The 13550-nt window shown below is 64.3% G+C and overlaps 3 protein-coding genes across 11 annotated transcripts in view; 2 read left to right on the plus strand and 1 right to left on the minus strand.

The window, feature by feature from the left end:
- The first annotated feature begins 72 nt into the window (after positions 1-72).
- LIME1 (Lck interacting transmembrane adaptor 1) lies at positions 73-3088 on the plus strand. 4 transcript variants are annotated; one of them, XM_058686263.1, is made up of 6 exons: positions 515-646; positions 1536-1654; positions 1805-1862; positions 1933-2020; positions 2150-2490; positions 2573-3088. In XM_058686263.1, the coding sequence occupies exons 2-6, from the start codon at positions 1557-1559 to the stop codon at positions 2807-2809; spliced, it is 822 nt and encodes a 273-aa protein (XP_058542246.1). In that variant the 5' UTR covers positions 515-646; positions 1536-1556; the 3' UTR covers positions 2810-3088. The 4 variants fall into 4 exon arrangements, with proteins under 4 accessions (XP_058542245.1, XP_058542247.1, XP_058542246.1 ...); XM_058686262.1 differs by lacking the exon at positions 1805-1862 and having other exon boundaries at positions 73-646; XM_058686265.1 differs by lacking the exon at positions 1536-1654 and having other exon boundaries at positions 532-646.
- Positions 3089-3797: 709 nt separating this feature from the next.
- SLC2A4RG (SLC2A4 regulator) lies at positions 3798-7145 on the plus strand. 2 transcript variants are annotated; one of them, XM_058686259.1, is made up of 8 exons: positions 3798-4040; positions 4364-4524; positions 5450-5559; positions 5990-6168; positions 6241-6341; positions 6450-6717; positions 6802-6893; positions 6980-7145. In XM_058686259.1, exons 1-8 carry the CDS (start codon positions 3930-3932, stop codon positions 7089-7091), a joined length of 1134 nt encoding a protein of 377 aa, XP_058542242.1. In that variant the 5' UTR covers positions 3798-3929; the 3' UTR covers positions 7092-7145. The 2 variants fall into 2 exon arrangements, with proteins under 2 accessions (XP_058542242.1, XP_058542243.1); XM_058686260.1 differs by having other exon boundaries at positions 3800-4040; positions 6453-6717; positions 6980-7143.
- An 831-nt stretch (positions 7146-7976) lies between these two features.
- ZBTB46 (zinc finger and BTB domain containing 46) overlaps positions 7977-13550 on the minus strand; it is a 69508-nt gene continuing 63934 nt past the window's right edge. For all 5 annotated transcript variants that reach the window (XM_058686255.1, XM_058686256.1, XM_058686252.1 and 2 more), the window contains one exon: positions 7977-11538. In XM_058686255.1, the coding sequence (XP_058542238.1) occupies positions 11167-11538 (372 nt within the window). In that variant the 3' untranslated portion in view covers positions 7977-11166. The remainder of the gene's footprint in view (positions 11539-13550) is intronic.

Consider the following 13550-nt stretch of genomic DNA (forward strand, 5'->3'; position numbering starts at 1 on the left):
GTCCGGGCTAGGGGGTCCTGAGTGAGGCTGTTGCCCCCTGTCCAGAGGCAGAGGGCCCAGAGGGCTGGCATTCTCTTCGTTCCCTGGGATGGGATTCTGCCAGCTGGTCTGAGGGGGGTCAGAGTGCCCCCCCGTTGCCCGACACCCACTAATGTGTGGGGCTTGAGGCCACAGCCTCAAGGAGAAGGTTGCGGCTGGTGAGGGGCCCTTGGGAGGCACTGCCAATGAAGCAGAAGGCTCTGGCAGGGTGGGTTGGGAGTCTGAGAGGCGGTGTTCAGCCCAGGGCTTGGTGGCCACGAGACCGCCCAGTTCCCGTGCTGTGCCTGTCCCCTTACCAGCGCAGGCCCACCTCCTTCCTCGTGGGCGGAGACCACGTGAGCTAGGCCGCTGGAGCAGGTGCTGGCCTGCTGCACACACCCACCAAGTAGTGGTGTCTAGATCCCACGCGGGGGCTACGGCAGGAGCAGCGGCAGCAGAGGGTTGAGTGGCTGCGTGTCGAGATGTGGGGAGATGTGGGGAGATGCGCTGGCAGGAAGTGGGGTGGGGAGCTCCGCTGAGGTCTGCACAAGGGCACCTCTGAAGGTGCCCAAGCCGTTGGGCCTGCTCCAGCCGGGGCCGAGGAGGAGCTACCGTGCGCAGGGCCTTGGTAAGTGCCTGTTCCCGGCCTCTAACCCGACTGGAACCCCAGACCCCTTGGTGGCCTCCTGGGGGCAGCTGAGGGCTGGGGTCTGGGAGGACCAGGCCCTACCAGATTGGGGCACTGGGGCCAGGTTAGCCAGCCTGGACCCTCTTGCGCGGTGAGCCCGCTCCCTGGGTCTGGGCAGACTGGTCCCCGTCTCCAGAGACACCCCACCCCCTGTCTCTGTGCTACGAAGGGTTGTGCTGACTGCGGGATAGACCTGCACCCCAGCAGCTCTAGGATCCCAGGAAGCAGACAGATCCGATGACGGGGACAGTCGGAAGGGAGAGAGAGCCAGGGAGAAGCGGGGTGGGGGTGGCCAGGGGCCAAAGCAACTTCCCCCTGCCTGCTGACCCCTCCCCTGCCTTTCCAGCCTTTCAGGGGGCCAAGCTCTGCAGTAGATGGCCAGGGGGGCGTCACCTGCGTCTGTGGCCTGTGCCTTGGAGGGCCAAAGGCGTGACCTCGGGGCCTCCCCGGGTCCCAGGCTTAGACTGTGGTGAGCGGAGCAGGCCCTTGGCTTGCTCGCAGCTCCCCTGCCCCTCCTCACTGGCCATGTTCAGCTACCACTTGGGTCATCCACACCGACTTAGGTACTCGTGAGGCTGAGCAGAGCACACCTCCTCGCATGTCACCAGGGGCCCCCAGCCAGAGTTAGGAAGGTGGCTGCTGGGGCTTCGTCCTCCATGCTTCTGCAGGAAGGAGGGGCTGTGGAGTCTTGGGGTTTCCTGTGTGCTGAGTCAGAGCACCCAAGGGGGAGGGGACTGCCCAGCAGCTTGAGGTGCAAAAGTAAGTGGGGCTCCCAGGTATGTGCCCGGTCCGTCAGTCAGCCCCCAGCATCCCTGTCTTCTTGCCCCAGGCCTAGCTGTGGCTTCACAGGATGGGGCCACAGGTGCCCTCGGCCCCTCCTGTCCTCTGGGTCCTAGGGTGCCTCACCTTGTTCCTCTGGCTGTGGACACTGTGCACAGCCTGCCACAGGTATGTTCATCCCTGGCCCGGGTTTGGTGTGGGGTAGGGCTCCAGGTGGGTCTGGCTCTGCACGAGCCTCCCTACTAGACCTTGGGCCAGAGGCTGGCACCTCAGTCCCCCGTCTCCGCCTCCCTGGCCTGATGAGCCCCTTGCCCCTAGGAAGCGGGTGCAGAGGTCGCGGGCCGGGCCCCAGGGCTGTGTGATGCCAGTGGAAGTGGTGAGTGCCGGGTTGTCCCCGGGGCCAGGGTGGGGCCAACACAGGACCCACCAGCCTTCCTTGTCCCCAGTCACCGCTGAGACAACACCGCCTCTGCTCCCTCAGCAAGTCGGACACCAGACTGCATGAGCTGCACCGGGGGCCAAAAAGCTGCAGGGGTGAGCCAAGCAGGGGGAGGCAGATGGGGCTGCGGGGGGGGGGGGGGGGACTTGCATCCTTAGGCTGCTCCCAGGCTACCCAAACAGCTCCCCATCCCCAAGTGACCTCTGTCTTGACCCCACCCCTAGCCCCTCGGCCTGCCAGCGTGGATATCCTGCACCCGCGATGGCTGGAAGTGCCCAGAGGTACCAGCAGACCTCTGACAGCCTTCTCACACCGGGAACTGCCCCAGGCGACGCCTGCTGCCACCTTGCCCTCCATCTGCCCCGAGGCCACCTATTCCAATGTGGGGCTGGCGGCCCGCCCTGTGGTGTGGGCAGGGGCACGGCTGACCAGCAGCCATGCCAGGCCCGGGCCTGAGGCCGGACCCAGGGTGGCTGAGTATGCCTGTATCCAGAAGCTCGAGGGAACAGATCAAGGCCCCCAAAGCCTCAGGCAGTGGAAGGCCGAGGTGACCCCAGCTGTTCAGGTAAAGTAGAGTGGACGGGGTAGGGTGGGTGGGGAGTGCTTGGTGATGCTGACCCTTCCCTGAGTGGGCTTCCTCTCTCCAGGTGGACATCCTGTACTCCAGGGTTAAGAAGCCTAAAAAGAGGGACCTAGGACCTGCCACAGATCAGCTGGACCCCAAGGGCAGAGGAGAAATTCCGGCTCTGGGAAGCGACCAGGCCTACGAGACCCTCCCACTCAGGGGCCTAGGCGTGGATGATGGCCTCCCAGACAATGTGTACGAGACTATCCAGGAGATGGGGGCCCCTGAGCACCCGGAGCCCTCTGGCTGTAGCTATTAGCATAAGAAAAGAGGACAGAGGCAGGGCACGGGGGCTCCCTGCTTCCCCAGTTTCAGCCCAGAGAGGGGCATCCAACCCCCATCTGCCTTGAACCACCAAGTATAGACGGTCCTCCTTCCAAAGTAGTGCCCAACGCCTATTCCCTGCCCCTCCCCCCACAGCTGGCAGCGCAAAGTTCAGATCCCAAGGCTTCTAGCCTGTGAGGTCCCTGGGGGTCCTGGCCCCCATGGCGTTTTGGCCTTTCCCAAGATCTTAATAAACACCCAGCACAGGATGAATACAGCCGTGCCTCGCAGTCTGCTCTTCTTGAAGACCCGGGAAGGTTGTCGGGGATTGTCTAGAAGGACCCTCCTGCCTGGGGTGCCTGGGCCCTGTCACCTGAAGCTGTGCTTGGCTGGTCAGTTTCAGAAGACGGTGTGGTGAAGGGAGGCAAACCCCAGGAGTGGCGGTCCCCAAGCTCATTTGGTCTCAGCGGGGGTTGCCGCCGGCCCTCAAGCGGGCCGCCCCAGGGTGGGACTTGGACCCTGAACACTAGAGAGGGCCTCGCCACGCAGCCCCTGGTGTTACATAAGGTGTGGGGGTAGGTGGGCAGTCGTGCGTTAAAGAATAACCTGGTCCCGGGAAGCCCGCCAAGGAGACGCGGCCCCTTCCCCGGATCTGGCAACTCCGCGCGCGGGCACACCCGCGAGTAAGCCGGCCCTCCCCGGCGGCGGGGTCCCGCTGGCACCTGGAGCTCCGCAGGGGCGAGGGGCCGGCGGGGGCTCGAGGTGCCGCGCGAGCCGGGCCCTTTCTCCAGGCCGCGCGGGAGCGGCCGGCTCGGGGGCCGGGCCTCGGAGCACAAGCCAATGGGAGCGCGGCGGGCCCCGGCCGCCGGCCGCCTCGGAATGTTGATACAGCGCGAGAGCCAATGGGCGTGCGCCGGGGGCGGGGCCGCGGGGCGGGGCGCGCGAGCCGCGCGAAGGGGGCGTGGCCGGCCGGCAGCCTCCCGGCCGCGCGGCGCGGGCGGCGGCCGATTGAGGGCGGGGGTCGGCGCCCCGGCCAGCCCGGCCCGGCCCGGCCCGGGGCCGTGTCCTGAGCGTCCGCCCTCGCCGCTGCAGCCTCGGCACCCGGCCGGCCGGCCATGGAGGCCGAGCGCCCTCCGGTGCCCGTTCCGGGCTGCGGGCGCCCCCCGCCCCGTGCCGCCGGCCGGGACCCCGCGGCCTCGCCCATGTCGGTGCCCGCGCCGCCGCAGGTACCGGGCGCCGGAGGGCGGGGCGCCGACAAAACTCCCTCGCTGCAAAGATGGCGTCGGGGCCGCACAAACTTTGGGCCCCCGGGGGCGGGGCGGCGGGGGCGGCCGCGTAGGTCCTCGCGTGTCCGCGGGCCTGGCAGTGCGGGGCTGCCCGGGAGCTCTTCCCGCCGCGCCGGGCCGGGGGCGGGGCCGGGGGCGGGGCCGCGCTGTTCCCACCGGCCGCGGCCGGTTTGGGGGGCGGGTGCGGAGCGGATCCGGGGTGGGGGCTGGGAAACACCGCCCCGCGCGAGCCACCGCCCCCGCTGAGCCTGCCCCTTCCGCAGGGCCCTGCCGTGGGCGGCGGCTTTGCGGGCTTGGAGTTCGCGCTGCCTCAGGAGCCAGAGCCGCGGGCGGCGGACCTGGGGGTCCCGGGGACGTGGGCGGGGGCGGGAGGAGCGGCGGGGCCCCCGACGCCGGCGGCGCACATCCCGGTGCCAGCGCAGAGGTGAGCCAGGGTCCCGCGCGCCAGGCCGAGGTGGGCGTGCGCACACGTGCGCTGGCGTGTGCAGGGGTGGTGGGTGGGGCGCGGGCACGTGCCTTTTTGAACCCCACCCTGCGGCGGGGCTCTTGGTGGAGGACAGGTCTGGGCCCCGATCTGGACTTTGTGTCCCCCTCCCCAGCTCTCCAGCCCTGGAAGAGTTGAGCACAAGTTAGCAATATATAGCGCTCCTTGTGCCCCCCAAGCTCTGGGGCCAGAGCGCAGGGCTGGGAGGGGGCCCCTGTCAATCTGTGCAGTAGAGGCTGCCAGGCTGGCGTGAGGTTGACGGTGCAGGAATCCCAGGGCTTCTGACTGCCGGCTCCTACCCTGCCTGAAACCCTCCTGGGTGCCCCACACCCGGGGCTGGCTTCTCAGGTAGAGGCGGGCTCTGGCCTGGCCTGCTGGGGCCTGGGGACTCTCTGCTTGCGCTTGGAGCCCAGTCTGCCCTAGCTGCTGCCGACTGCTGGCTGCTCCCTCCCCTCCAGGCCTGGCATGGGCCCGCAGCTGCTGTTGCACAACGCTGGTTAATGTGTGATTTGGGGGAGGAGGGCTGGGTTTGGCCTGGCCTGGTTGGGGGGAGGCGGCGCTCAGACCCCCGTCCAGCTCCAGGCCCTGAAGAAGTCACTGTGGAACAAAGCCCAGGCTGCAGAGAACTCAGACTTTGGGGAGACCCCAGCCCAGGCCATGTTCCCAGAGGTTCCTGGAGATCTGGGGCTCTGTAACCTGAGCTGGGGGGTGGAGATGGGCCTCCAGCCCGGCCCAGTGCCTGGAGGGAGGGAGCGGGCGCCTGATTGCGCGCTTGTGCACGCACACGTGTGCGTGCATGCACGCGTGCGCAGTGCCAGGAGAGATGCCTGAAGTATTTGCTGGATGCCACCCGCGTCTCTTCCAGAGACCCCCCAGGAAAGTCCCGGCTGGACGAGGTCATGGCTGCGGCAGCCCTCACCAGTCTGTCCACCAGCACCCTCCTTCTGGGGGCCCCAGCTGCAGCCTGTAGCCCAGGTGAGGCTTGGACACCCGGCCTGGGTAGGGAGGCAGGACCACTGTCTTTCCAGGACACCGTAGTTGCCTCCCCCTTGGGGCAAGCAGTCGCCCTTTGCCTGGAAGACCACTTTGTGAATAGACCTCTCCAGGCCTGAAATAGACCTCAGGATCCCCAGTGCCTCTCACTGAGGCCAAAGCCAGTGTCACAGGTGTGCGGGCCTCTCTGATCCGTTTCCACCTGGCGGGCTGGGCATCCCCACACGGGATGTCTCTGCTTATCCTTGCCTGTGCTGCGCCAGCTTCTCCCGGCCACCGCCTTCCCACCAAGCTCACCAGTGAACAGGCGAACAGGTGGAGGCCCAGAGTTAAGGGCCCTGCGGCGGTGGGTTCCGTGGAGCAGGCTGAGCCCGCTAAAAGCCCTAACACGGGTGCTGGTGTGTCCCCACAGAGCCTGGCTTGGAGCCCTGGAAGGAGGCCCTGGTGCGGCCACTGGGCAGCTGCGGCAGCAGCGGAGACTGGGGCTGGGACCTGGCCAGTGACCGGTCCTCTCCGTCTATCCCTTCACCCCCACTGCCCTCCGAGGCAGCCCATTTCCTATTCGGGGAACCTGCCCCAAAGAAGAGAAAGGTGAGCCTGAGGCAGCCCTCAGGGCAGGGTGGACGTGGTGGCCACGCCTGACCACCAGCCCCTGTCGCCCAGAGCTCCGTGCGGGTCCTGTTCCAGTGTCTGTGGAAGCGGTGTGGGAAAGTGCTGAGCACGGCCTCCGGGATGCAGAGACACATCCGCCTGGTGCACCTGGGGTGCGATGGGGCTGGCCGGTGGGGGCAGGGCAGCCCCCCCCCCCCCCCCGTAGCCCAGTGCTTCAGCTTCCCGCCCCCCACCCCCCCACCCCCCGGCCGTGTCCCCAGCAGGCGGCAGGCAGAGCCTGAGCAGAGCGACGGGGAGGAGGACTTCTACTACACAGAGTTGGACGTTGGCATGGATGTGCTGACAGACGGGCTGTCCAGCCTGTCTCCAGCGTCCCCCGCGGCCTCCGTGCCCCCCGCCTCCCCCTGCTTGGAGCTGCCAGAGCCTCGGACCCTGTCCAGCCTGCTGCACCCGCTGGCCCTGCCCCCGGTTCCGGTGCTGAGCCCCGTGGCACCCCGCGAGGTGCGCCGAGGTGACGCCGCCTACCAGGTGGGTGAGGCCACAGGCAGCAGCTCGGGGTGAGTCTCGGGGTGCTCGGGACGGGGGAGAGGACACGCCTGTGTCTCCTCTCAGGGCTGCCTGGCCCCCGCCCGCCCGGAGCCACAGCCGACCACCGTCAGGACCTGTGTGCCAACCCCGCCCTCCAGACTCGGCGCCAGCCCAAGGTGCGTGCGTGTGGAGGGGCCAGGGCAGGCCTCGGGCGGAGGCTCCCAGCCCCGCATCAGCCCCCATCTCCTCTGTGTCCCCCCAGGAAGCCCCGAGGTGATGCCAAGAAGTGCCGGAAGGTGTATGGCATGGATCACAGGCACCTGTGGTGCACAGCCTGCCGCTGGAAGAAGGCGTGCCAGCGCTTCCTGGACTGAGCCCCCCCATCCCGCCCCCCGCCTCCCACCTCCCACCCCCATGCCAGCGCTCCCTGGACTGAGCCCCCCCCATCCCGCCCCCCGCCCCCCACCCCCATGCCAGCGCTCCCTGGACTGAGCCCCGCCATGGCCCCTGCACCCCCCCCACCTCTCTGTGCCCGTGCTCCCTGGACTGAGGCCCTCCCTGCCCCCGCCCCCCCCCCCACCTGCACTTCCTGGACTGAGCCCCCCACCCACCCCCATGCCCCACACCGTGCTGCTGCCTGCTCTCCAGGACTTTTTAAAGGAAAAAATAAGCTACCCCCGACTCCCCAGCCTGGGGCTTCTCCCAGCTGCAGGGTCTACTTTTTAACAGTGGGGGAAGTTGGTGACCCTGGACCCCCAGAGGTTGCGGGGGAGGGGTTCTTGCCACTCAAAGTGCCTCTGAAGAAACCAGCCTTTTGCACTAAAGCCAACCTCACGGCCGTCCCCCTGGCCCGGGGTCCCTGGGGGTGGCTGCCCTCCCTGCCCGTCAGCCCGTGGACTTGTCAGGGCCGCGTGGGGGCCAGTCTGTGATGCGCCCTGAGGGGAGGGGCCTCCTGCCTGCACTTAACCTGATGGTTCCAGGGCCCGGGGGCTGACCTTCGTCTCCTGTTTGTGAAGCTCAGGTGTCTCGAGTCTGGGCCATACCAGGCGAGGAGAAAAATTAAAGATTTGGGGTTTTTCCAGAAACTGTGTCTGCCTCCTGGGGGAAGGATGCGGAACCGGGACCCTGCCACAGGCAGGGGTGGGGGGCCAGCCCCAGACCACCAAGGGCTGGGGGGCAGGGGCAGTCACTCTGGCCACCTCCACCCAGGCTGAGGCCAGAGGAGGGGACACCGTGAAACACTCATGAGGCGTCTGCTTGAGCAGCAATTTCCCAGTTTATTGAAAGTGGAAGCTTTGCAAGAATGTCTAAGCTAACCCCGTCACAGAAAGGAACCCACAGGCAGGCCCGGAGCTCGCCGAGGCGGACAAGAATCGCAAGACCGCTAGAGAGGGTGCGCTGTCCGCCTGCCCTGTGGCCGCAGACGGTAGCAGCTGGACCCGCTACCAAAGTCTCTGCCCCCCCCCCCCCCCGCCGCCGAGTATGAAACACGTCTCCGATACAAACACAGGTTTATGATGATTAATATAGAGTTGATAGAATATAGATCATCCCCAAGGGGAAAAAAAAACACAACAGTTTTTCAAACACTGCCCTTTTTTGTCTGTTTTGTTTTTGTTGACAGGTTGAAAGCATGTTGAAAAAATAAATATTTAAGAAAAGCACACACAGCACCCTCACTACAAGTAGTTCTGAAAGGGCCACGTACAAAACACAATATAGAAGCTAAAAAAGAAAAACAACCATGAAGTATGGCTTTCTTAAGCGTTGCACACGTCACAGGATGAGCGAAAATAAGATTATCTTTCATAATATTGCAAAAAGTTCCAGTTTTTGCATTTTCTCAGAGTTTTCTTTTTTAAAAAGGAAGATGTGCAAAGTTGGAAGCAGCAGCTGTGTCTCTCGAGTCGAGGTCCCTATTGAGTCCTGGCAGTGTTCTGACTGTTCCCCACAACCCAGAGTCCAAATGTACAACCTGGTCAGGATCCAGAGCTTGATACAAAAGTCATACGGGGTCCCTGCCCACCCCCACCCCAAAGAACTCCCCACTCAACGGACTGCATTTTCCACTTTGGTGTTGCAAACACCAAAATACACACAAGACACAAACAGAAAAGTACAAAACGTGAAATGTAATCTACACATTTTTTCCTCTTCATAAAAAAATATTTATTAGTTTAAACATCGATTTAAAAAAAAAACCAGTCACGTAAAAAAACCCTTCATTACACGTCTTTTCCCTCCACGCCTCCTGAGAGGTGACGGGTTCATCCCCGACGGCGGACAACCGCGGAGAGCTGAGGTTGCCACGCAGCAAACGCCTGGGGAGCTCGGGCAGAGCGGGGCCCTCGGTCGTCCGGTACAGTATTGGTTTTAAGGAAGAAGATGCCCCGTGGCACTGACAGCGAGCCCCCCAAAAGGCCAGCAAGGGCGGTCCAGAGCCGGGAGCGAGCGGGTCAGAAAGAGCGAGGTGTCCTGAGTGCGGAGGCACAGGTGGCCCGGGGTGCGGGCAGGACGGCCCGAGCGGGAAGGGGGGGGGGGGGCCGGTAAGAAACCCAGAGACACTGTTGGTAGCAAAGGTCTGGTTTCCAAATACATTTATAAGAAAATCAGTCTGTGTAGAAAAGGGATCATAGAGTCGGGGAGGTACGCGGTTCTGAGGGCTCCGTGAGGGCTGCAGCCCCGGCCTCACCGGTGAGAGGCAGGAAGGGAAGTGTGTCCCAGAGCCCCTGCGCTGGCCTTGCCCACCGTGGGCAGGTGGGCAAGCAGGGCAGCCAGAGAGGGCTCGGTCACCGCGCGGTCACCACGCGGGACAGGAGTGCAGGAGGCCGGATGACAGCTCCGTGCAGGCCCTCTAACTGATGGGTACTCGGCTGACTGTATTTAAGACAAACACAGAAGTTGTGACCCCCCCTCCCCCCGCAGGGCTTCCTGCCAGCCCTGGTCCCCAGCACCCCCAACAGCAGCCTGGGCCCAAAGTGCTCCCGGCCACCATTGGAACCGAAGTTAGGGTCTTGTGGCATTTCCCTTTTTCCACCTAGAAAGAATATATGCGACGCAATGAAAAACCTGGTAAAAGCTTACAGTCTGTGGAAAAAGAGAAAATAAAACCACCGTCTGCAACGGGGGCTCCAGCTGAGCACCCAGGGGAGTCTTTACGTGGCCTGAGTCTTGCCCAAGCCCGAGCCACGTGGGTGCGAGACGGAATGTCTTAGTGGTGAAGTGTCGTCAGGAACAGCTTTAACGAGGGAGAAGACAGACCAGCGTGTGTCCTGCGGCCCAGGGGAGGCTCCTCACAGCCAGGCCTGGCTTTCCACCCAGAAAATTAATAAAGAGGCGGGAGCGCATCTAAAGAGACCACGAGAGGACGGGAAAGACGACTCTGTTTCGTCAGGTGAGAAAATAATGCCAAACAAAGTATTTTTACGTAACTGCCTCAGGACGGCTCTGACTACTTGAGAAGTTTGCTTACCCACGCGGGGACGTGCGAGCAGCACACGGCAGCCAGGAACACTGCCTCCAGTGTTAGCAGCAACAAGGCAAGGGCACTCGGGAGGGTCAGGAGGACTGGCCCAGGCAGGGAGGACGGCAGAGCCCAGGGGATGAGGCCGCCCCCGGGCTCCCCGAGGAAGTGCACGCAGAACAAAGAGCCCAGGCCCCCCAAAAGGACCCAAGTGGCCAGGCGCGGGGAGCGCTGAGCCCTGCACCAGAGGAGCGTGGCACGTCGGTGGCCCATCGGTCCCCACCTGGCTGCCTCTGCCGGAAGATAGCACCTGGGGGTCCCCGGCCCCAGTGGGGGGCTTCTGCAGCTGTTTTATGTTAAGCACCAAAGCCCAGAGGCGGGAGGGCCACGGGCTTTCTGTACACCAGACCTGGGCTCCGCAGGCGGCCACAACAGCGGCAAGAGACTGCGGCGGTGGCCGCAGGCAGTGACCAGGCTGCTGAGAAGAGGGGAGCAGAGCAGGGGGCAGGGGGAGACTCCACACTGGACATCGGGCGTGGGCAAAACCTCCCTTAGCATCTCTTGGGCCTGTGGCCTCGGGGACCACGCTCACAACCGGGACCAGTGCTGACCTCGACCTGGCCATCGGGCTACGGTGTATCCCGAGGCCAGACTGGCCACACGGGCTCCCTCGACGCCCTATCTACACGTACCTGCTGGGGATCCTCTATCTGTCCCCACAGACACGTCGGACTGTGTGCTCTCCTGGGCTCAACCCCACCCCGTGTCCCCCAACATGCCGTTCGGTTCCAGAGCCCTTACTTCCTGGGGTCATGCCTGCCTGTGAGCCTCAGGGTGGTGTGTGTGTGTGTGTGTGTCTGGGGGGCGGGAACAGAATAATGAGGGAGGAAGGGGGTCAGCATGGCCTGGCCGCAGGCAGGACACACACACACACACACGCACGCACACACAGGAGAGGGTGGTGCCGTGCCACCCCAGCCCGGCGCCTAGGAGATCCAGAAGTCCTTGTCCGGTGCCCCTGGGGGGCTGCCAGGACCCCGCGGAGAGTCCTCGTCCCCCTTCTCGGCCGCCAGCAGCGCGTCCTCGTGGGTCAGGCCCACCTCGTCCTCGTCCTCACACAGCTCCTCCTCGCCCTCCCCCCGCGGGTCGTCGGGATCTTCCAGGTAGGGCCCGTCGCCAGGGAACAGCTCGGGGGAGCCCTCAGTGCCACCGCCGTCCAGGGGACCGGCCACACCGCGGCCTGCGCAGTCGGCACAGACACCGTGGCGCCGGGAGCCGTGCTTGATGCCCACGCTGGCGGCTGACATGAACACCCGACTGCACAACTTGCACACGTACTTCTTGTCCTTGCTGTGGACCTGTGGAGGGATGGGCGGTCAGTGCAGGAGGGCGGAGAATGCAATTTTAATTCTTCATATTTTTCTGAATTCTCCAGTGTTCTAGAGCAATCGAGTAAATACCGTTCCTGCAACAAATACACCACCAGTGGCATGATGGTGGAAGAGGGTTTGCCAAGCTGTGTCCTTCCTTCGCACTCGGAGCGCCCCCTGACTGATGGGTCACTGTCCTGGGGGCTGCACCCTCTGAAGGGACCCCTTCACGAGTCCCGGGCTAAGGGCCCCTCCACCCCCCAACTCAGTGGCACCACAGACTGACATGAGCAGTCCACCTTCCCCGTCAAACCCGTCCACAAATCCCAACCATGAAGACCACTGTGTCCCCAGGCACGGGGAAAGCTGGGCCCACACGTTCTGATTCTAGAAATGGAGCATGAAACGACTTGGTCCCCGGGGCCCTCCTGCACCTTCTCTGTTGTGTCTTAAACCCAGGCTTCCTCAACACTCTCACAACAGAAACTGTGTTCTGAGAGCAGGCTGGGCAGTGGGGCGGGGGGGGGGGGCAGGGCCCACTGAGGCCCCTCAAAACCTGGGGCTCCCACGTGGGGAACTGAGGGCTGTGCCAGGACACCCAGGAGCGACAAAGGCGTCTCAGGGAGCCACTCGGCCAGCACCAGATGGCCCGGCACCTGTCCTAACAAACAAACGGAAGCAAGGGAAAGAGAGAGGATGCGGGCACCATGGCAACCCGTGGCTCCCGGCTGGTGGCAAGCAGCTCCTGAGACCTCACCGTCCAGACCACCCCTGGCCAGCCTGCCGCCAGCCCCTCTGTCTGCTGAGCGGGCACCGGCGTCTGCACAGAAGGGCCGCTGCGGGACAAGGTGGCATAGGGCGCCCCTACTGCCACCTGCTGTCAGCAGGGCTTCAGCCTCCTTGGGGTCGGGGGCCCCCGGCAAATTAAAGGGGAAGATCCAGATTCTCTTCTCAGAAAAAAGCAAGCCCAAAACATTGGTGGGTACGTGTTCAGGGATTTATGACCCTCCCTGAAGCCCAAACACAAACCCAGGATGGCAACCTGGCCCATCCAAGGTAGCAGCCACACCGAGCCTCAAATGGGATTGATGCTTCCTAAAGCGATGACATGGTTTTGCTAAAGAAAGACGGAGTAACCCGGCAGCGACAGCCCTCCAGCACTTCCGCGTGACGGGACACTACTCATCTCTTGACCGGGAGCAGCGTGGGCAGCGGGGCGCACGTTCCCCTAAGTTGCTGTACACGGTCTGCTAACGTGACCCCTGTGCTCTCAGGGTGGACTCTGGGAGATGAGCGAAACGAGACACAGGGCAGTTCCGGGGCCCGTGCCGTCCAGCCAGCCTGTGGCTGCTGGCCCCACGGACCTACCCCCGGGTCCAGGACTGCCACTTTCCCGCTCCACTCGACCCCATCTGGGGAGACACTGCAGGACGGGGTCATGGGCGACCCTCAGTCAGATGGGCTGGGTGCATCCACTCTCAGGACTGTCTCCCCTCCCGCTTTGCCGCCTGACCTCACGGGAGGTTCTCCAGGGTGTCCTCACCCCCAAATAAGTGCCCCCCGCTGGGCTGGGAAGGATGCCCCTTGCAGGGGGCCAAATGGAGGATCCAAGGAGAGTAAATCTGGACGTGACCCCAAAGTGAGCCAGAGCCCCCCACTCGCCCCACGGATGGACGTGCACAGCAAAAGACCCCGCTCATCCGTGTGGCTCACCCCGCCACCAGCCAGGCCTGAGACTCTCACCTTGCCACCTGCTGCCCTTGTGCTAGGGCACACCCAGGTCACCCTCACCACTGCCAACACAGTCCCCCCACACCTCCTGGGGGGGGGGGGTCTGCTCCTGATATCATCAGATCAGCATGACGTAGGGCTCCAGCCAAGTCTGTGCACCTCGCAGGTGACTCTCAACACCTCTGAGACTCCCGAACTCGTGACGTCGCCCCAGCGCCCTCTCCCTGCGCCCCCATGGCACACGCTGGGGGCTCTGGGCACCTGACAAC

Source organism: Neofelis nebulosa, chromosome 9 (genome assembly GCF_028018385.1).
Source record: "Neofelis nebulosa isolate mNeoNeb1 chromosome 9, mNeoNeb1.pri, whole genome shotgun sequence".
NCBI lineage: Eukaryota > Metazoa > Chordata > Mammalia > Carnivora > Felidae > Neofelis > Neofelis nebulosa.

Coding starts and splice junctions, on each gene's coding strand:
- SLC2A4RG (XM_058686259.1), top strand. CDS start 3,930: ATGGAGGCCGAGCGCCCTCCGGTGCCCGTTCCGGGCTGCGGGCGCCCC. Junction 5,560..5,989: donor AGCTGCAGCCTGTAGCCCAG/GTGAGGCTTGGA, acceptor GTGTCCCCACAG/AGCCTGGCTTGGAGCCCTGG. Junction 6,342..6,449: donor ATCCGCCTGGTGCACCTGGG/GTGCGATGGGGC, acceptor CCGTGTCCCCAG/CAGGCGGCAGGCAGAGCCTG.
- LIME1 (XM_058686262.1), top strand. CDS start 511: ATGTGGGGAGATGCGCTGGCAGGAAGTGGGGTGGGGAGCTCCGCTGAG. Junction 647..1,535: donor CTACCGTGCGCAGGGCCTTG/GTAAGTGCCTGT, acceptor TTCTTGCCCCAG/GCCTAGCTGTGGCTTCACAG. Junction 2,021..2,149: donor GGGGCCAAAAAGCTGCAGGG/GTGAGCCAAGCA, acceptor CCCCACCCCTAG/CCCCTCGGCCTGCCAGCGTG.